This window comes from Mus pahari, chromosome 2 (assembly GCF_900095145.1).
Source record: "Mus pahari chromosome 2, PAHARI_EIJ_v1.1, whole genome shotgun sequence".
In the NCBI taxonomy this organism is placed as follows: Eukaryota; Metazoa; Chordata; class Mammalia; order Rodentia; family Muridae; genus Mus; species Mus pahari.
In genome coordinates this window covers 163428831-163450918 of record NC_034591.1, presented here as the reverse complement: position 1 = coordinate 163450918, position 22088 = coordinate 163428831, and the positions used below count along the sequence as shown (strand labels likewise).

Genomic DNA, 22088 nt, shown 5'->3' with positions numbered 1-22088 from the left:
AAAAAAAAAAAAAAAAAAGAATGTTCAAAGGTTGCATGAAGCCAGACAGTATGGTCTTTGAAAAGAATAGTGGAAATATAAATGATGAGGAATTTAAATGCCACTGTCTAACTTTGGTCCCAATATGTAAAGCCTCTAGAACACTTTTGGATCTTGCTTGCTTACCTCCTCTGTCCCTTCACATAGAAAACAAGTAGTTACCGCTGCCTACACCAACCCTTGTTCCTGATCCTGTGCCCCTGCAGGGCTCCTCTGCCAGTCCTTTGGCACTCTTCTGTACCAGTTGTTTTAATGTAGAAGCTACTTGGAGTTTTCTTGAAAATGTTGGAAGTCTTTTTATTACATATTGCTAGCCATGCTGAAGTAGATAGTTTGTTGGTCATGGTTCGTCAATTATAAAAATGAACCTAATACTCTGGTTCTAGCAACTATATTTCCATGACCTTGAACCAAAAAGCTGTAGAATGTGCTTTGACCAGTAGACCAGTTTTGACTACTGTTTTATTATTATATTATTTATTATTATATTTTTGCAGGGGTTGGGAGTAGCCTTGACTATGCTAGGCAAGTACTCTACCAGTAAGTATGTCTACTATTAGACTTATTTTATGATAAACATAATATTAATATTGTTAAAATTTTCTTCTTTTGAGATAGGGTCTCGTGTAGTTGTGGCTGGCCTTGAGTTCACTATGTATCTGAGGATAATCTTGAACACCTCTAAATCTTATTTCTCTACCTTCCAAGGGCTGGGACTACATGCATATGTTACCATGTCTAGCTCTATTTGTGGTATTTTTTTAATTCAGTAAAGCAGACTTTTATTTGGGCCAATTGTGGTAGATATATGGGATGTCTATGCAGACAGGCCTTTAATAGTCTAATTTTACAATGCACACTCTATCTGACCATATGACCAAGTCATGAGTTAGTAGAGATTCAGATGTAAGAATGTTTACCATTGTGCCTGCTCTTTTATCACTACTAGAGAAACACCATGTGATTTTGTCAGGCAGCTGAGCTCATTTGTTTTTAGCTTCTTCATTGTCATAGTGACCTTCTAAATAGGATATATTCATTTGCTTTGAAACTTCCAGCCATAGATGAAGCAGCCCTTTTTTGGCCCGATGAGAAGTAATAATAGAACCTGACAGATTCTCACACAGTTTTAGCCAGTCCTAAAGGAAAAGAAGTGCTCCGCAGTATATAAATCTCTTTGCAGTCCAGCACTAATGAGATCAAGTATAAAGTATCCCATTTCATTATGCAACTTTCCCTTCAGAGTTTTTCTGACCTTACAAGATACCTGAGTATTTAAGGGTTCAAGTTTATTTGATGTACTTCAACCATGGTATCTGTTTGGCTTAATATCCAATTACAAGCTCATAGTTGTTCCTCAAATGGAAATTCTATAGTTCCAGGGAGGTACAGATATCTAACGTAGTCTCCAAAGCTGTTGCACTGAGAATTTGCACTCCAACTTCTAGGTCATCTTGTTTGCTTATGAAGTCTGACTCATTCATTCCCATTTAGCATGCCTAATTAGTATGGCTTGAAAAGTGAATTTACATAACTTCTGTCCTATAATAATATATATTACATAGAGGAACCATTCCCATAAAACATACATGGAAACCTTGTTTAAATATTCTAATTCACTTCAGACTTGTACCATAATTCCATCAACCCTAAGTTTGTTTGTTTTTTTTGTTTTTTTGTTTTTTTGTTTTTTTGGTTTTGGTTTTTCGAGACAGGGTTTCTCTGTATAGCCTTGGCTGTCCTGGAACTCACTTTGTAGACCAGGCTGGCCTCCAACTCAGAAATCCACCTGCCTTTGCCTCTGCCTCCCGAGTGCTGGGATTAAAGGTGTGCGCCACCACGTCCGGCTTGTTTGTTTTTTCAAGACAGGGTTTCTCTGTGTAGCTCTGGCTGTCTTGGAATTAGCTGTGAGGTCAGACTAGCCTTAAACTCGAAGATTCACCTGCCTCTGTCTCTGGATTAAAGACATGTACCACCACTATCCAGTGTAACTCTAACATTTAAATATCCTATTATTCTAATTATAGCCTATGTTAACTGATTTTGGTACCATAGTATATGAAGCAGCTCTGTTAAGTTGTTCCAGAGACATCTTTCTTTATCCCTGACCATGTTATATGCACCTTTGAATTAGGAGTTAGGCCTCTTATAAGGGGTTGTGCCAAGATACTAGTCCTTTGTCTAGTCATTATTTTAATTATGGCTCAAGCAGGTTGTGGTTTATGTTATTTAATTTTTATTTTTTATCTTATGTGTATGCTTTTTCTGCGTGTATGTATGTGCCCCACATGTGTGCAGTACTCACAGAGCCAGAAGAGGGTGTCAGATCCTTTGGAACTGGAGTTATATGTAAGCTGGCTTGTGGGTGCTAGGAATAGAGCCCAGGTGTCATAGAAGATTAGCCAGTGCTCTTAACATAATTCATGTTTCTTATTGATAGCTTTGACTTTTAGCACTTTAAGATTCTCCAAACTGAGACGACAAAACAAAACACAGAAATAAGCAAACAAAAAAAATTGATTGGAACCCTTAATGGTAGGAAAATATCAAGTGCTTTTATTTTTAACTAAATTTTTTTGGTTTTTCGAGACAGGGTTTCTCTGTGTAGTCCTGGCTGTCCTGGAACTCACTTTGTAGACCAGGCTGGCCTCGAACTCAGAAATCCGAACTCAGAAATCCGCCTGCCTCTGCCTCCCGAGTGCTGGGATTAAAGGCGTGCGCCACCACGCCCGGCTGTATTTTTAACTAAATTATTTTAACTAAAATCATATTAACTTATATAAATTATTTTAACTAAAATATCTTTAATCTGCCTTCCAGAATGCTATGTGTAAGACCCTTGTTTAAACTCATCAACATCTTTTTTATATCATATATTTTTATTATAATTTTTTATTTTTTGTTTATAATTTCATACATGTATATAATATATCTTTATTTTTTTTTAAGATTTGTTTATTTTAGTTTATGTATATGACTGTTTTGCCTACATATATGTCTATTTACCACCAATGCCCATGGAGACCAGAAGAGGGCATCAGATCCTCTAGAACTGGAGTTACAGTTTTAAGCTACCTGTGGGTGCTGGAATTGAACTCAGGTCCTCTAGAATAGCAGCCAGGTAACTGATCTAGAGCTATAGCTGTGATAGAGCACTTGCCTAACATATATGAGGTCTTAGGTTCAATTTCTATTGTTAAAAAAAAATTCTTTACAAGACAGTCTTACCTAGCAGATGCCAGCCTTGAGCTTTCTATGTTATCAAGGATGACTTTGAATTTCTGATTTTTCTGCCCCCACCTCAAAAGTGCTATGGTTACTGATGTGTATCTGTGCCTAGTTTATATGGTGTTAAGGATTGAACCTGTGCCTTCATGCATGCTAGGCAGGTATTCTACCAACTGAGCTAGAAATATGGTGAGGTGAGTGCCACCACATTCAGCTTTTTTTTTTTTTTTTTTTTTTTTTTAAGTTTTCCAAGTATAAGACTCAGGCCATTAAGTTTGCATGTCATTCATGTTTAGCCACTGGGACATCTCACCTGCTCAGGTTATGTTCAGGACTTTTGAGGAGAGATGGGAGTGGGGGAGAAGAGTATATGAATATGTGTGAATGCTCTTTTGTTCTATGGTGTGGGTGCAGGCACATGTGTGACATGGTATGGATGTGGAGGTCAGAAGACAGCTTTGAGGTGTTAGCTCTTGTCTTTCCACTTTGTTTGAGATAGGATCTTTGCACTGCTGTGCCTCCGATGTCCACTCTTCTCCTATCTTAGCTTCTAGAATGATAGATGTTTGTTTGTGCTACTACATTCCACTGCTGAGGCATATTAATTTTGTTAGCTTTTTTCTTTGATGATTTTGTACTAATACACTCTTTTTAAGATTTCAAGGTTTTTTTGTTTATTGTTGGAGGAAATGTATATGGCACAGTATAAGTGTAGAGGCAAGAAGACAGTTTTGGGGAGTCAGCTCTGTTTTCACTGGTCATCAGGCATGTGCAGTAAGACTACACCACTGAGCTCATCTGATTGACTCTATAATACATTCTGGTTACTCCCATCTTTCCATCCTCTTATCTCCTTCCCACCCCCAACAAACCCCTTCCTCTCTACAAGTCCCTGCCCCATATTTGTAGTGGTGAATTTTTGCTACACTGCTTTGGCTCCTGGCTGGTCGCACACGTGCACCCACCTAGGAGCTATTTTTGGATCCGTGAATGAAAGACACATACATTATCTTATTTTTAACATTCCTTACTAGTCAGTGTCTGCGTACTTCTAAGCCTCTTGCGGCTAGCATAACCTTCCCTCCAGTACTCCTTGCTCAACATCTTTTAAATCTACTTTTAACCTTGCTGCCCTGGTACCTTCTGTGAAGCTCAATTGGTCTTTGCTGCCAAAGACACTTCTGGGCAGCCCTTCTGGGGGCTACTCCTACTTTACTCCTACATTTCAGATGACCTCCCCTCTGCAGCTCTAAATGTGTTCATCTGTCTCTCCTGAGTCATGGAGATTCTCCCTTTCCTCCTCCTGTGTGTTAGCCTATGCAGCTTTAAGCTTTAAGGGTTCTGCCTCGGGCTGGCGAGATGGCTTAGTGGTTAAGAGNGNCAACTGCTCTTCCAAAGGTCCTGAGTTCAAATCCCAGCAACCACATGGTGGCTCACAACCATCCATAATGAAATCTGATGCCCTCATTTGGAGTGTTTGAAAACAGCTACAGTGTACTTACATATAATAAATAAATAAATCTCTTAAAAAAAGGGGGGGTGGGGTTCTGTCTCGTCTCCCTTTGCCTAGCTATTGGCTGTACAGCAATTCTTTATTGCCAGTTAAATCCAGCTGGGCGCAGACCTCCTTTAGCCTGTGTTCAGGACACTGCAAACGGGGGGGGGGGGGAGGATAATACGATTAGCAACCAGCTGCTACACATGTTCGTGTATTTTTGTTTAGTTTGTTTAGTTGTACTCTCCAAATTTAAGCAGAGCCATCCATTGGAGCCTAGTGGATATTCTAGGTAAAATTATAACAGTATATTTTAATTTGTAACAGCCAAGCATGTTGTATTTCATTTTTCATGCCTTAGATACACATTTATCAGCTAATTACAATGTAGTAAACCCTGTATCCCATGCTGAAGATTCTGAGATTAGAAATAAAGTTGTCAATTTTGAATTTTGGCCAAGGCTGTCTCAAAAGAAAATAAAGAAAGGGATCAGTGTAAAGGTCTCTAGTGGTAGTATTAGAGATCTTCTAAAGGTAAAAGTTTTGCCACGTACAAGGAGGGATATTTCTGCAAAGAGGAAGATATACAGAGGTTCACAAACCTTTGAAGATGTCTTAGTCACAGAATGACCTGCAACAGGAGTTTGGCTGCCTGTAAGGTAATGGTGAGAACTAAAGCAAACAAGAGCTAAATCATGAAAAGCTGCATGTGCTCTGTTGAGGTTTGTCTTAAAATAACTGCCATCAGGGCTGGAGAGATGGCTCAGTGGTTATGAGCACTGACTGCTCTTCCAAAGGTCCTGAGTTCAAATCCCAGCAACCACATGGTGGCTCACAAACATCTGTAATGAGATCTGATGCCCTCTTCTGGTGTGTCTGAAAACAGCTACAGTGTACTCACATATATAAAATAGATAATTCTTTTTTTTTTTTTTTCTCGAGACAGGGTTTCTCTGTATAGCCCTGGCTGTCCTGGAACTCACTTTGTAGACCAGGCTGGCCTTGAACTCAGAAATCTGCCTGCCTCTGCCTCCTGAGTGCTGGGATTAAAGGCGTGTGCCACCACGCCCGGCTAAAATAGATAATTCTTGGGGAAAAAAAAAACTACTATCACATATTCATCTCTTTGAATCAGTGGGGACAAAAATATATATTTTATTTTAAAATGCTGAATGGAGGACAGGGATGATGACATGTGCCTTTAATCCCAGCCCTCAAGAAGCAGAGGCAGGTGGATCTTGAGTTTGGAGACAGCCTGGTCTACAAAACATGAATGAGTTACAGGACAGCCAGGGCTACACAGAGAAACCCTGTCTTGAAAAACCAAACAAATGATGGATGGATGGATATGCATGCTTGCAGTGGTTTGAATAATAGTGGCTCCCATCAATTCATGTACTTAAATGCTTAGGGAGTGGTACTATTTGAAAGGATTAGGAAGTTTGGCCTTGTTGGAATAGATGTGATCTTGTTGGAGGAAATATATAGACCTCTTAGCTCCTTCTCCAGCACCGTGTCTGCCTGTACACTGCCAGACTTCTCACCGTGCTGATAATAGACTAAACCTCTGAAGCTGTAAACTAGCCTCAATTAATTGCTTTTCTTTATACGAGTTGCTGTGGTCATAGTGACTCTTCAGCAATAGAACACTAACTGCTGAAGGGAAGTTAGCTCAGCCAGGTAAGCATGAGTATCAAATTGAAGCCCCTGTCACTTACATAAAAGCCAGTTGCCATGGTGCACACCTGTAACTTCAGCTCTGAGGAAGGGAGTGGTGCAAACAAGTCTCTGGAGTCAGTGGTCAGCCAGTGTAGCCAAAGTGGTGATTTCCAAGGAGAGACCCTATCTTTTAAATACAGTGGAAAGCAGCTTAGGAAGACACTTGATATCAGCCTCTGAAGTGCACATGTTTTACACATAGCACATACAAAAAATGCTTAAAGAAAAACTTTTTTTTCATTTGTTTTTTTTTCTGTTAGTGATTGGATGCAGAGGCCTTGTGCATGCTGGACAAGCATTGCCATGGCTGTATTACCAGCCCCTGCGTCTTATTTCTTAATCCAGTTAAAAGAAATGGTCTTTCTGGCAATTGATTTCATTACTAAAAAGTATGATATATCAACCAGTCTTGTAGAGAATTCAAAACTGAAAAGATTGGCCATAGAGCATTTACAAACAGGAAATAGGAGTGGAAAGAAAATGAGTCCTGTCTCTTAAAGTCCAGGGGAGGAGAGAAAAATGTGTAATTTATTTTTACTTCCCATGGTGTTTCTGTAAATAAAGCAAGAAAATATCCCACATTACAAACCATCATTACCTGGAGAAAGTGTTTTCCAGGAGACTGTTTTTTTCCCCAACCACAAATAAACTATCCAACTTGATAGGAATTTAGTTAGACTGTTCCAAGTCTCTTTACCTTTCAGTTGAGGTTCAGCTAGGCAACAGAAACCATAAAGTAATTTAGGCAGAGGAATGTAATATGAATTATTACTAAGCTGTATTAGAAAATAGGCTGTAAAGAAATAAACTCTGAAGGATACACATTTAAGCAAGAGCCCATACCCCAGAGCTGTAGTGAATACCTCATTGAAGAAATTCCATTCATAAAATATGGATAAGACCAGTAGGTTACTTGTCAGTATGTTGCCTGGAGACCAGAGCTGATCCTTAGTCACTGATCTAACAGAAGGCAAAGTCCAAGGCCATGTTTTCTGTGACTGGTGAACAGACCCACAGGATTTGTTGAATATCACTGTGGTGTGAGGTCTGAATGAATATACAATGTATATAAACAGTCATCCATTGACTGTTTATTCTTGGCATGTGGCATAGCAGTGTGCCACCAGATGTCCTCAAATACCCATACAGCAATTGCAAGACAGATCACACTCTGGGACCAGAAAACAAAACAACAAACAAACAAACAAACAAACAAAACCCCTACCCCCTCTCTTGTGGTGTGTCTCCATCGCCCTCTGCTGGCAAAGGTTAATTCATTGCAATCATTGTCAAAATGGTTACAGGCCCACCAATTGTAATAACTGAGTGGATTTTAAGCTCATAGGCATTTAATAGATAATTGGCACATAGTTTGCTTAAAACTCCAAGCTAGCCTTTCACATTAACTGGCATATGATGGAGAAAGAAATATTAAGTCAGATACTGATGTCTTAGATTTTAGAACTGATCTCTCACAGGTAGCTCTTGATGTTTCTACAGAATGATCTGGTATTCACATTTAAACCATCCTTTTCTGTAGGACTTAGCTTCAAAAGAATAACAAGCACTGTCATTGTGTGATCTACAAGATAACACACACACACACAGAGACAGAGAGATAAGAGCCAGCATCTCATGCATACTAGGCAAATAAATGCACTACCACTAAACTGCATTCCTATAATATTGTAGATTATTAAAGGTAATCTCTTTAAATTATGTTCAGTAAAGATAGAATGAAAGGTTCCTTCATTATAGGTTGAGTTGCAAAAGAGTCTGCAGAATCATGATGCCAGCATGTGTCCAGTTTAGGCAGTAGAGCATGATTCTCCAGTATTTGCAAAATACAATATCTATTAAAGGTCTTTGGCTCAAGTAGGGAGAAGTGGAAAAATGGGTTGGTGAGATAACCCAGCAGGTAAAAGTGCTTGCCTAAATTCAGTCCTCAGGACCCACATAGGGGTAGAAGAGCACCAGCCCTGTAATGTTGTCTTCTAACCCCTCCCCAGTTACATAAATTAATTATGTAAATAAATGTAATGTACGCTTTCCTTAATTTTACATTTATTTTATGTGAATGCATGTGTATCTATGTACCACATTCACGCCTGGTGCCCTTGGATGTAAGGAGAGGTTGTGGAAGAAAACCATTGTGATAGGGATAGTGCTGAAGTGCCGCTCTTCACAACAGTTGGCTGCTGGTGAGAGTAGGCATGAGGGAGGACTCGGGTTTCTTTAAGGGACTGGCCACTGCAAGTTTTACCATGCTCTAGTATAAAGAGAACTTAAATTGAACTTGGAATTTTTTTCTTTTTTCTTTTCTTTTTTTTCTTTTTCTGCTTTTGTTTTGTAAGAGGTCACAAGAGTGAGGGGTGGACCTGGGAAGTCTGGAAAGTGAATATAATCGAGTACATTATATAAAAATTCTAAATCAATAAAAACATTATCCAGAGGTCCTGAGTTCAATTCCCAGCAACCATATGGTGTTTCACAACCTTCTGTAACGGGATCTGATGCCCTCTTCTGGTGTGTTTGAGGATAGCTACAGTGTACCCACGTCCATAAAATAAATAAATAATTCTTAAAAAAACAAAAACAACAACAACAAAAGAACATGTACTGCTCTTACAGAGCACCAGTTCAATTCCCAGCACCCATGTAGGGCAGTTCACAAGTACTTGTAATCCCAGCTCCAGGGAGATCCAGCACCATCTTGTGCAATCATGTACACAGTCTGGCCCCCCATATACACATAATTTTAAAATAATAAGCCGGGCGTGGTGGCACACGCCTTTAATCCCAGCACTCGGGAGGCAAAGGCAGGCGGATTTCTGAGTTCGAGGCCAGCCTGGTCAACAGGTTGAGTTCCAGGACAGCCAGGGCTATACAGAGAAACCCTGTCTCGAAAAAAAAAAAAAAAACAAAACAAAACAACAAAAATAAATAAATAAAAATTAAAAATAAAAATAAATGTTTAAAAAAATTTTAATGATGAAATGGCACAAAATTTTTAAGTGGAAAACATCCTTTTTATGCTTGGTCAAATGAGACAAGTAACATCTGGTCACTTTCCTTAACCTTTTGCAAAAGGTAGTTAGAAAGTCTTCCCCCAGGTTTGCTGTCACTGTATACACAGAATTTTGTGAAATTCTTACAAGTCCATAATCTCTTATCTTCAATTCTCAAGTCTAAAACAGTTTTGAAAATGATTCTTTTTGTAACTGATTTATCATCAAAACCAGATCAGAACCAAAGAAAATAATTCCTCTCTCTCTCTTTCTCTCTTTCTCTCTCTCTCTCTCTCTCTCTCTCTCTCTCTCTCGCTCTCGCTCTCGCTCTCGCTCTCGCTCTCGCTCTCGCTCTCGCTCTCGCTCTCCCCCCCCCCATAGAAAACTCACATGGCTTGCTCTGAAAATAGTAGTGTTATCTACAGGCTGCATCCCCCATAGATTATGATCTACTTTTCAAACTTAATCATAAAATATATCTATCTGGGGGCTTAATTAGGGATTGTAAACATGCATAAGTATAAAACATCTACTGCAGACTGCTTAAGAGGGCAGCATAATAATGTGGACAGTCACTAGTTTTGATAAATAAATTAGTCCATGTAAAGAAAGCACAGCCAGAGCTGGGTGTGGCGGCTCACCCTTTAATCACAGCACTGGGGGTGGGGGGCAGAAGCAGGTAGATCTCTGTGAGTTCTGGGCCAGCCTGGTCTATATAGTAAGACCCCAGAAAGACAGGGAGGTGGGGAGGAGAGGGAGAGAATGCAAATTACTCACATACTGCTGATTTCAAGAAGCAAAGAGTGGTGATGGTGTTTCCAAGTTTCTATAGCTATTTGGAGAAAATAATTTAACTCTTTAATTATGATGGACCAGAACTGACCTACTTTCTCCATGATCATGAAGAAATATTTCTCAATTTTTAAAAGATTTATTTAGTTATGTGTATGATTTTGCATACATATAAGTGCAGACACACATGCATGTTATTTATAGGCTGCATCATATGTGTGCGCTCTGTGTCTGGTGCCCTCAGAGGTCAGAAGAAAGTGTCAGATCCTCTGGCATTGGAGTTAGTGACCTTCACGAGCCATCCTCTGGGTTCTGGGCATCAAACCCAGGCCCTCTGCTAGGGCAGTCAGTGCTCTAAACCACTGAGCCATCTCTCCAGTCCAGAAATACTTATTTTAACACTGATTTTTTTCTAATATTTTTAGGCCCACTGAAGCAATTGTTTTCACTTGGATTCTTCCCTTTTATTTCTCTTGTTCTGTACAGATTATCAGCGCCTGATGACAGTGGCAGAAGGCATTACCACACTCTTGTTCCCTTTTCAATGGCAGCATGTTTATGTGCCCATCCTCCCTGCCTCTCTGCTACATTTTCTTGATGCCCCTGTCCCTTATCTGATGGGTCTTCAGTCAAAAGAAGGAACTGACCGGTCTAAATTAGAACTTCCTCAAGAGGTAAAACTTGTCATTAGTGATGAAGCATGCTGTTTGTTGACTTGGGTCATGGCTTCTTTTATTAAGTAGCATTGTCTTTGTGCAGTAGTGACATCTGAATCTCCCAGGTGCTTTGAGGTTAAGGCCTGAGCCTGAGCCTGCTGCAGACTTGCTGTGACACAACTACTACTTAAAACACGTCAGAGGAGACAGTAACAAATTTTCACAACTACACATTTCTGAAGGTGGTTCAATAATAGTATGATATTACCATTTTATTATTCTAAAAGCATTTATCTTCTTTTCCAGCTTCATGCTATAAAATTTGTTTTTAAGCAATGTATTAGGGTTCTATAGAGGAATAGAACTTAAAGAATGAATATATATAGAAAGGGGATTAGTATGATTTATAAGCTGTGGTCCAGCTAGTCCAGCAATGGCTGTCCAGCAACAAGAAGTCCAGGAATCCACTAGTTGCTCAGTCTGGAGGCTGGATATCTCAGCTGGACTTACAATAGACATTGGACTCCTGAAGATGTAGGCTCTAATGGTTTTGAAGGAATGGCCTTGCTAGCAAGTGAGAGCAACCAGGCAAAGAGAAACTTCCTCCTTTCTGTCCTTATGAAGTAGTCTTCCAGCAGAAGACATGGCCCAGATTAGAAGTGGTTTTCGCGCCACAAAATATCTGGATTAAAGGTGTATCTTCCTACCTTAAAGATCTAGATTGTAAGTGGATCTTCCCTCTTTAAATTAAGCAAAAACACCTCGCAGATGTACACCTCCATTCTGGGGTTTTTAGTTAATTTAATTGTCAGGTTGACAAGTAAGTACAGTCATATTTCATGTTCCTTTAGAATCATTCTTACTGAGTTAAATTTGACTTTTGACCTCCACTGAAAGGAAAGTAGTATCTCTCAGCAAAAGGGGAATAATGGAAACAGCAATTCTTTACCGCTTCCCATTTTAGATGTAAGCCAGTTATTAGCCTATTCTTAATTTCTCACAGACAATGCCAAGTTAACAAAAATGTTAATCCCTAGCTTCTTGGCACTTTAATGTTTCTGTGCTCTCTATGCATTAAGTTTTAAAATATTTAGGAAGAAAATAAGAGTTCTGAAAGCATTTTAAATTTAATTTTTAGCTTTTGTTAATGCTATTCAAAATTGGAATGGAAAGCTTTGAAATAAAATATTGATGAGAGTGGCATGCTCTATTTAAAACATGAAATAACTAATGATGTAATTAGATTATAGCATTCAGTCAGCACGTTCACCTTGTTCTTATTTCTCATAGAGATCCTTATTTTAAGAAGTGAATTTAAAATAACACTACATCACAGGCATTATAATGAGTAGCTAATCCTGTAATCAGCCAACCATGTTGTTGCCTTGGGCTAAATTAGCTTTGTCATTTAAGGGGAAATAGCTTGATTGAGGCCATCTGAAACAGGTGCATATTGTCCTGTCCTTTGTCAGGCGAAAGGGAGTATGCTGTCTTCTCTCTCCTCCCTGTCTTCTCTATTCCCTGAGTTTTCTTGTTTTCTCATTAATTATATTAGTGTAGTATCTTGTTGTTTTAAAGAACTAAATTCTTTGCATTTTCAAAGGAAAAGAAATGGGCTACCATATGGATTTTTGTTTAAAAAATGGTTTTAGTTTCTTATTGATTTTATATGTGTGTGTGTATCATCAAAAGATATAAGAAATTTTATTTAAATATGTAAAAGTTCTTCCCAGTTTATATGACTACCTATTGAAACATTTTAATGCTACTTAATATACACACAGTTGGAAGATCTTTCTGTGTCTGTTGTATCATCTGACTCTAAATAAAGATAAGCCAGTTAATTTTTCTAAAAGGCCTCAGAATGATGTCTGTGGTTTTCTAGGGTTTTATTTTTTCCGATCTTGAGCTCAGTACACAAACTCATCTAGTCATATAATGGGATAATATGAAGTAACATGAATCAAGTATAAAAATAAGCAGTGTTTCTGTGTAGAAACTATACATTAAGAGCCCCATTATTTTAGAAGAAAAAGCTAACAATATGTCTCTACACTCTGGAAGCATTTTATAGTGAAATGAAATAAACAGCCTCACATAATTTTAAGGAGGAAGTACACATTAAAAAAAAAATTAGTCTTTTAAAGCTGAGTGTGGTGTTGCATACCTTTAATCCTAGCACTTGGGAGGCAGAAGCAAGTGGATTTCAATGAGTTCAAAGCCAGCCTGACCTACGTAAAGTTCCAAGACAGCCAGAACTACATGTATAGTGAGACCCTCTCTCAAAAAACCAAAAATATGTACTCACTTCGGCAGCACATGTTCTAAAATTGGAATGATACAGAGAAGATTAGCATGGCCCCTGTGCAAGGATGACACGCAAATTCACAAAGAATTCCAAATCATTCATATATATATATATATATAAAGTAAAAGTCTTGTACAACGGGACTTAAATGGCACTCCAGTGATGCTTTCCTCTCCTTTCCCCTGGAAACTCAGAAATAAAATAATGACTAAATCTAGCAAGAAAGTTTCTAAAAATAGTTATGAAAATGGCAAGCTTACAAAATTATTATTTTAGGAAGGTATGATTTTAGTTGTTGGGTGTCTAATGTAACTGCCTAGACATATAATTAACCACCTACTCCCTTTTCTCATGATTCCAAAATGCTAGATGTTAGTAGCCATTTTGTTGTATTGTCTTTTAGGGAGTAGCATGGGGAAGGGAGGAGGGTAGAAGAACACAGCTCTTTTATGAAGTCTGGAACCTTACCTTCAACCAACCACTCTTGCTCATCTTTACTATATTAGAAAAAAAAAAAAATGGTGGCTGGAGAAATGACACAACAGGGAACCGAGTTCAATTTCCAGCATGCACATGACAGCTCAACACTGTCTATAATTCCAGTTCCAGAGCTTCTGACACCCTCACACAGACACACAAAACATCAGTGAACATAAAATAAAAATAAAATATATTGCGTGGGGGACCTTCTCCTCTGTTTTGACAGGGAGTCTGGCTGAGGAGGTCGGGAGTCAAGGGGAGTGAGGGAGTCAGGTGTCAGTGGGCCAGGGAATCTCAAAGCTCTGACTGACTAGCAATCAGGTGCTTCTTTATTTTTACCAGATTCGCAGAACAAAGACAGACTGATGGTTACAGATTGTGTTTTTTTTTTTTTTTATTGTATGTCCAGGGTTACAAGTTCAGTCCCAGTTAAAAAATATAGACAGAACAGATTTTATTTTTATTATGAGCCCTGTAAGTCCAATTTAAAGAATCTAAATCCTTCAAAGCAAACACACTTATATGACATCCTGGAAACACTCTAGACAAACAGAAAATATCTGAACTGTTCTTTTTACGATAGCAAATACTAATGCCTAACTTCTTTTACTGTATGTCTCTATGTTACTATATGTTTTCCTTTATGTTTCATCATCTATATTATAAAGTAGGAAAAGTTTATTTTAGTCAATCTATCTTATTTAGTGGGTTTTATTTCTTCAACAGTATACCCTGTATGATCCCCCACCCCATCTTAAAACTACATTTTCAGAGAGTTCTAAGCTATAATAAAAGGAGACCTTGAATCTGTAACTTATTCTCCTGGCCAGTCAGTTTATCAGTTCTGTTTACCCTGCACCAATTATACTGTTTGAGTTTGCTCAGGGGCAGATACCCCAAGAAGATTTCTTAAGTAGTGGCCTCATCTAGCTATGTGCTTACCTGTGCTTAATGACCTCCAGGGCATAAAGAAGACTTCCACATAGTGGCCAGATAAAATTAATTTTAGGATTTTACTAAAAGGACTCAGATATAATTTTCTTTAGGGAAAGACATAAAATGAATCATAATGCAGAATATATCCAGGAATGCAGCTTACAGAGACCAAACCCCAAAAGTTAGAGAATGAAGGACAGCCACTGCAGCAGTCTGCCCAGCTGTGCTGGAACTGTGCCCAGCAGCTGTGCTGGCTTCATGACTCTCTCTGTTTCCTGTGGATGTGGCTGTGCAATATATATTTAAAAAAGAAAAAGAAAAAACAGACTGGAGAGATGGCTCAGTGGTTAAGAGCACTGACTGCTCTTCCAGAGGTCCTGAGTTCAGTTCCCAGCAACCACATGGTGGCTCACAACCATCTGTAATGGGACTCAATGCACTCTTCCAGTGTGTGCCTGAAGACAGCTGCAGTGTATCATATAAATAAAAAGTAAATGAATCTATAAAAAAAGTTAAGAGAATCACATTTTTTTTAGTGTGTCTTGCTTTGAGATTCTGAGGAAATACATATTTTATTTCATTTTTGCTTTAAAGACAAAGTCTCACTAAGTAACTTTAGCTGTACTGAACCCCTACATAGACCAGGTTGATCACAAACTCGCAGATATCTAATTGCCTTGAGTGCTAGGACTAAAGGTGTCTGACACCAGGTCTAGCATATGCATTGCGCTTGTTTTAAAGATTTATTTATTATATACACAGTATTCTGCCTACATACATGCAAACACACAAGAAGAGGGTGCTAGATCTCATTAAAAATGGTTGTGAAATGCATGTGTATTTATAACAACAACAACAAAAAAGATGGTTGTGAGCCACTATGTGGTTGCTGGGAATTGAACTCGGGACCTCTAAAAGAGCAGTCAGTGTTCTCAACCTCTAAGCTATCTCTCCAGCCCATATGCATTGCTTTTAATTAGAGATAATATCATGAAAGTTTTTAGGCACTGTTACTCTGAAATATAGAAATATCAGAAAAATAGAAATATAGAAACAAATATAAGTATATTTGTTTTATCATGTGTACAGTACTTCATGGGCTCTTATGAAAGAATTTTTTTAAACTAATAGCTTCAAAAAAGAGAAGGAAGTTTACCAGAATTCCTTTTATGTGACGTTCTTGTTTTTTTTAATATTTGTTTGTTTGTTCGTTTATTGGTTTTTTTCGAGACAGGGTTTCTCTGTGTAGCCCTGGCTGTCCTGGAACTCACTCTGTAGACCAGGCTGGCTTTGAACTCAGAAATTCGCCTGCCTCTGCCTCCCAAGTGTTGAGATTAAAGGCGTGCACCACCACAGCCCAGCTATTTATTTATTCAATGTATATGAATACACTGTAGCTGTCTTCAAACATGGCAGAAGAGGACATCAGATCCTACTACAGCAGATGGTTGTGAGTCGCCATGTGGTTGCTGGGAATTGAACTCAGGACTTTTGGAAGAGCAGTCAGTGCTCTTAACTGCTAAACCATCTCTCCAACCTTTTTATTTATTTAAAAGAAGAGGGCTTTTGGATTTTCTTCAGTAGATTATCAGGGGTTTGTATTCGTTTCTGCTTTGTTGATAGTAAGGCCCTTTGGGGCCTTTCTGAGCAAGCATAGGCGGCTATGGGAGGCTTGTATGTGAATGTGAAGGCAGGCAGTGACTGAGGTGCCAGATTCTCATCTGGCAACACATTTGCAGAACACCAGTGATTTCATGATTATAAGCAAGATGTCAAGTGCCTTCTCTCTTTTCATTAGAAAGGAGAGGGATGAAAACAGAAAGAAAGCAGGAAAGTATCAATACAGAAGTTTGAAATGAAAGTGCTGAGAGGTTTCTGATGAACAGACTCAAAACCAGTGAGGATCAGCTGACAGTGGTCAGGTAGCACAGGCCTTTAATCCTAACACTTGGGAGGCTGAGGTAGGCAGATCTTGTGAGTTCAAGACCAGCCAGGAATACCTAGAGAGACCTTGTCTCAAAAAACATGAATAAGTGAATACATTTTAAAAGATATTAAACAGCTATTTGAATTTCGATGCCCTACCTTCTCCCTGCTATGCTCTCAAGTGTAGCCTGCTTTCTAGAGGCTAAAGAGACACACATGGAAGTTAGCAAGATGTCACTTTTCCGCCCTTTATTTAGAGAAAACTACTAATGTTGGAAATAAGGAAAAATGAGGTAAAGGAAACGTCCACAAAACCTGGCAGAGTCACAGGTGTGTGGAGATACACATGAGAACAGTTTCCAGAAAACCGCCTAACCTGTTGGGCCTCCATTAGAGGTCTAGACTTAAATATTACATCAGATTTGAGGAATGATTGTTGATTACCTGTTTTGAACAAGGGAAAATCCTGGAATTTTTTTATTGAGTTTAACTTGAGACTTGACTTTACTTCTGGCAAATTAAAGGAATAAATAAGCTTAGAAAACAATTCCTCTAATTTGTCATACCTTTTTATCAAACCGAGAACATCTTCTGATGCTGGGGATATAGCCCAAGTTAGCATATGTACAAATCCCTGGGTTCTATTCCCAGCATGGTTGGATGTAGAAGAGTAAATTTGGGGTAAGGGAGAAGGAGAGAAAAAAAGAGTGTGTCTTAGGATTTCGTTGCTGTGAAGAGACACCACAACCAAGGCAACTCTTATACAGAAAGATTTAATTGGGACTGGCTTACAGTTTCAGAAGTTTAGTGCATTATTATCATAGTGGAAAGCATGGCAGTGTACAGGAAGACTTGGTGCTGGAGGAGCCAGGAGTTCTACGACTTGATCTGTAGGCAGCAGCAGGAGACTGTATGCCACACTGACCATAGCCTGAGCATATAAGAGACCTCAAAGTCTACCTCCACAGTGACACACTGTCCAACAAGCCACATCTCCAAACAGTGCCACTCCCTATAGGCTAAGCCTTCACACACGTGAGTGTATGGGTGTCATTCCTATTCAAATCCCCCACAGAGAGGGAGGGAGAAGGAAAGAAAAGAGAAAAAACATATTTTCTGAAGATGGTGTATCTGCAGTCCCGTTACCTGGAAAGTGGAAACAGTGCATTAGCACCTGCATTAACCACATGGCAAGGTAGGGCCAGATTGGTCTATATGACCTTGTCTCAAAAAATAAAAAGAAAATAAAGGAAATAACAAATACTAGTGGGAATGTGGAGAAAGAAGAACTATCACACACTGCTGGTGGGAATGTAAATTGATAAAGCCAATATGAAAGTCACTGTGGACGTCCCTTAAAAATGAAAAATAGAACTACCTTATTATGATCTAGCTATAACATTCCAGGGCATATACCCAAAGGAATCTAAGTCAGAATACCACAGAGATTCCTGCACATCCATGTTTATTGATGCACAATTCATAATAGCCAATAGGGAATCAGTATCCACAGATAGACTAATAAGAAAAATGTGGCTTGCATACACAATGAAATTTTATTCAGACACAAAAGGAAGTTATTTCATTTGATAGAAAATGAATGATCTAGAGATCATGTGAAATGAAAAAAAGCCTTCTCACAAAGACAAATATTGTATGTTTTTCTTTTTTTAAGATTTATTTATTTATTATATGTAAGTACATTGTAGCTCTCTTCAGGGTGTCAGATCTCATTACAGGCGGTTGTGAGCTACCATGTGGTTGCTGGGCTTTGAACTCAGGACCTTCGGAAGAGCAGTCAGTGGTCTTACCTGTTGAGCCATCTCGCCAACCCATGTGTTTTTCTTTTATGTGGAATCTAGATCCTTTTTAATGCACACACCACACACACACACACACACACATAAACAGACACACAAACACACATATGTGAGATGACAGTAAAAAGGAGGCTGTGTAGGGAAAAGATCTAATGGGGAAATGGAGAAACTGAGGGTAAGACAAAGTCTCATATAGCGTCTAGATTTGATAATGTGTGTATGTATACATTTATGACATGAAAGTAAGCTAGGTATGGTGGCACACATCTGTAAGAGCACTTCAAAAGAGGTGGCAAGGAGGATCCAAAGTTCAAAGTTACCTCAGTTGCCTAGGTAGTTTGAAGCCAGCCTGGGCTACCTGAGACCCTGTGCCATTAAAAAAATTAAAATTAAAAAATTAAAAGTGCATTATTACCAGGGAATAGTCATTCCCTTTTACCAATTTTTAGTCTCATAAATAAAATAAGACAACTCAGAAAAAAACTTAAAGACAATTAGTGTTTGAGAGGAAAAACAATGGTAGGCATGGTAAAAATCTCACAGTTGCTGGGAAGATCCACATAGAGTAAAACAAACAAACAAAGAGTTGTGTTTTGAGTTACAAAACAGTGGCAGATTCAGCAATGGAATTCTACCACCTGCATGGGAGACAGGGGCTTCAGAAGGACAGTAAAGATGTTCAGAGGTAACTGACTTAGAATTTCGGGCCAGGATCTGAAAAGGTAAATTTAGAGAGAGAGAGAGAGAGAGAGAGAGAGAGAGAGAGAGAGAGAGAGAAGAGAGAAGAGAGAAGAAAGAGAACAAATTACACTTTCCTAGGAAGCACAAAGGCTTAACTTTGAGGATGTAAGCAACTACATGAGGATGTAAGCAACTACATTCTTGGAGAACTTCTGGGGCATATAAGTGCCTATCTCATTAAAGGAATAGTTACTCCTCCCATCTTCTTGACAAGTCTTTAAGTATAACAGACAGCTTTCGTGAGGGGCAGTTTGCTATCTATATGATTGTATCAATCAGGGTTCTCTAGAGGAACAGAATTTATAGAATGGAGGGGGAAATTATATATATGGAGAAAGAGAAAGTAGTTATTAGAATTGGAATGCCTTGCAGGCTCTGATCCTCCTAGTCTAAAACGACTGTCTACCAACAGAAGATCCAAAAATCTAGTAGTTGCTTACTTAGTCTATGAGGTTGGATTTCTCAGCTGGTCTTCAGTATACACTGGAATCCTGAAGAACTACTTCTTCTCTAAAGCCAATGACAGAATGGACTTGCTAGCAAGAGTGAGATCAAACAGGCAAAAATAGGGAGCAAACTTCCTTTTTCCATGGCCTTTGTATAAGCTACCAGCCAGCCCTAGGTGTGGTCCAGATTAAAGATGTATCTTCCCACCTCAAAGATTCAGATTAGAACTGGGCCTTCCCACTTCGTGATTTAATTTAGCAAAAAGCTTTCTTAGGTGTGCCCATCCATTTTGGGGTTTTAGGTTAATTCTAGATAATAGTCAAATTGACAACCAAGACCGTCACAGTGATTCTCAGGCCAAGTTGGATGAACTTAAAGGCAGGGACAAGAGTGTGTCTATCTTTGAGCAATTTAGAATACCACGTCTCTGCCTTGAGCCAGAAGTATAGAACTCAGAAAGTATGCTTGTGACCAGAAATCATGTACCAAGAAAATTAAAGAAAAATAGATAATTATTTCTATAAAATAGCCATACTTTACCAGGAAGAAGTAATTTTCCTTTAGTATTTTCAGAAAAGCCCTGCTACCTCTACCTTCCCTTTCTCCCTCTGAATCTTTTTAAATTTTTTAAGATTTATTTTTAATGTGTAGAAGTGTTTTGCCTACATGCATGTATATGCACTGTGTGTTGTTTGCCTGAATATCTGTATATGCTCACCATGTGTATGCCTGGTGCCTATGAAAGTAAGAAGGCATTGGATCCCCTGGGGCTGGAGTTACAGACAATTGTGAGCTGCCATGTGGGTGCTGGGAACTCAGCTGAGGTCCTCTGAAAGAATAGGGTTTCTCTGTGTAGCCCTGGCTGTCCTGGAACTCACTCTGTAGACCAGGCTGGCCTTGAACTCAGAAATCCGCCTGCCTCTGCCTCTGCCGCTGCCCGCTGCCTCTGCCTCTGCCTGGATTAAAGGCGTGTGCCACCACACCCAGCCGCCCGTCTTTTGAACAGTACTCTTAACTGCTGAGACATCTCTTCATCCCTTATATTTTAGATTTTTTTTTTGGTTGGTTGGTTGGGTTTTGTTTTGTTTGTTTGTTTGTTTGTTTGTTTGTTTTTCAAGACAGGGTTTCTCTGTGTGGCCCTGGCTGTCCTAAAGCTTGCTCTGTAGATCAGGCTGGCCTCAAATTCCACCTGCCTCTACTTTCCAAGTGCTGGGATTAATTGTGCTGCTGCTTCTTCCTTCCAAATGATATTTTAATTTTTTTTCTTTAATATTTAAAAACTTTTTTTTCTTCATAGTCTCACTATGTAGCTCTGGCTGTCCTCAAACTCACTATGTAGACCAGGCTGACTTTGAACTCAAAGACCTACCTTCCACTGTCTCTATAGTGCTGGGATTAAAGATGTGTGTTACCATGCCTGACTTAAATTTTTGTCTTTACTGCTGCTAGAGAGGTAAGCAGGTTACAGAAAAGCAGGGAAGACTCTGATGTAGGCCTCAAGTATTATTTGATGACATTCTAGTCTTTAGGTTGGTAGAAGCTAAAGAGCACCATTGGTACTTATAAAGATGTTAGACCAAACACAGGTGGGCAGTAATGCTATTCAGGAGGCAAAAAAATAGCACAAGATAATTTGGTTCTGGATCTACAACATTGGAGCCCCTTGAAATCACTGAAGTGTTAATCAGTCAGCCTTGTACAAGTTCAAAAACCCTTTCTGTTTTTCTCTTTTTCCATTTCAGGCTAATTTGTGCTTCGTGGATATTGACAACCATTTTATTGAGTTGCCTGAAGAATTTCCACAGTTCCCCAATAAAGTGGATTTTATCCAAGAGTTGTCTGAAGTTCTTCTCCAATTTGGGATTCCTCCTGAGGGCAGCCTACATTGTAGTGAGAGTGCCACCAAACTGAAGAATATGGTTCTGAAAGATTTGGCTAATGACAAAAAGAATGGAAATGTCCCCAATAACAGCGTCAGCGTGTATGAGCTACTAAAGGGTAGTGAGACCATAGCCCGCCTCCAGGCTCTTGCCAAGAGGACTGGGGTGACCATGGAAAAGATTGACCTCCCAGCTTCTCTGAGTGAAAAAGAAAAGGATTTAAAATTGCAGTGTGAAGAGGCCGACTTGAGGGACTCCCAGCTCAATGTACAGCTTCGAGAGGTCTTTGCCAACCGCTTTACACAGATGTTTGCCGATTACGAAGCATTTGTGATTCAGACTGCCCAGGACATGGAGTCCTGGCTGACCAACCGGGAACAGATGCAGAACTTTGACAAAGTAAAAAGAACCATAGTTTTCCTCTTTATGATTTTTGGTTTGGTTTGGTTTGGTTTAGTTTGGTTTTTTTCGAGACAGGGTTTCTCTGTATAGCTCTGGCTGTCCTGGAACTCACTTTGTAGACCAGACTGGCCTCGAACTCAGAAATCCGCCTGCCTCTGCCTCCCGAGTGCTGGGATTAAAGGTGTGTGCCACCACGCCCAGCTCCTCTTTA

The 22088-nt window shown here is 39.2% G+C and overlaps 1 protein-coding gene and 1 non-coding gene across 4 annotated transcripts in view; both read left to right on the top strand.

Annotated features, from left to right (window-relative positions):
• The window catches only part of Dennd5b (DENN domain containing 5B), a 130380-nt gene that overhangs the window by 43798 nt on the left and 64494 nt on the right, over window positions 1-22088 (top strand). For all 3 annotated transcript variants that reach the window (XM_021189932.2, XM_029534837.1, XM_029534838.1), the window contains 2 exons: window positions 10768-10955; window positions 21338-21874. In XM_021189932.2, the coding sequence (XP_021045591.1) occupies window positions 10768-10955; window positions 21338-21874 (725 nt within the window). The remainder of the gene's footprint in view (window positions 1-10767; window positions 10956-21337; window positions 21875-22088) is intronic.
• LOC115063435 lies at window positions 13238-13344 on the top strand. The gene has a single exon (XR_003843313.1). It is a non-coding gene; the product is annotated as a U6 spliceosomal RNA (small nuclear RNA).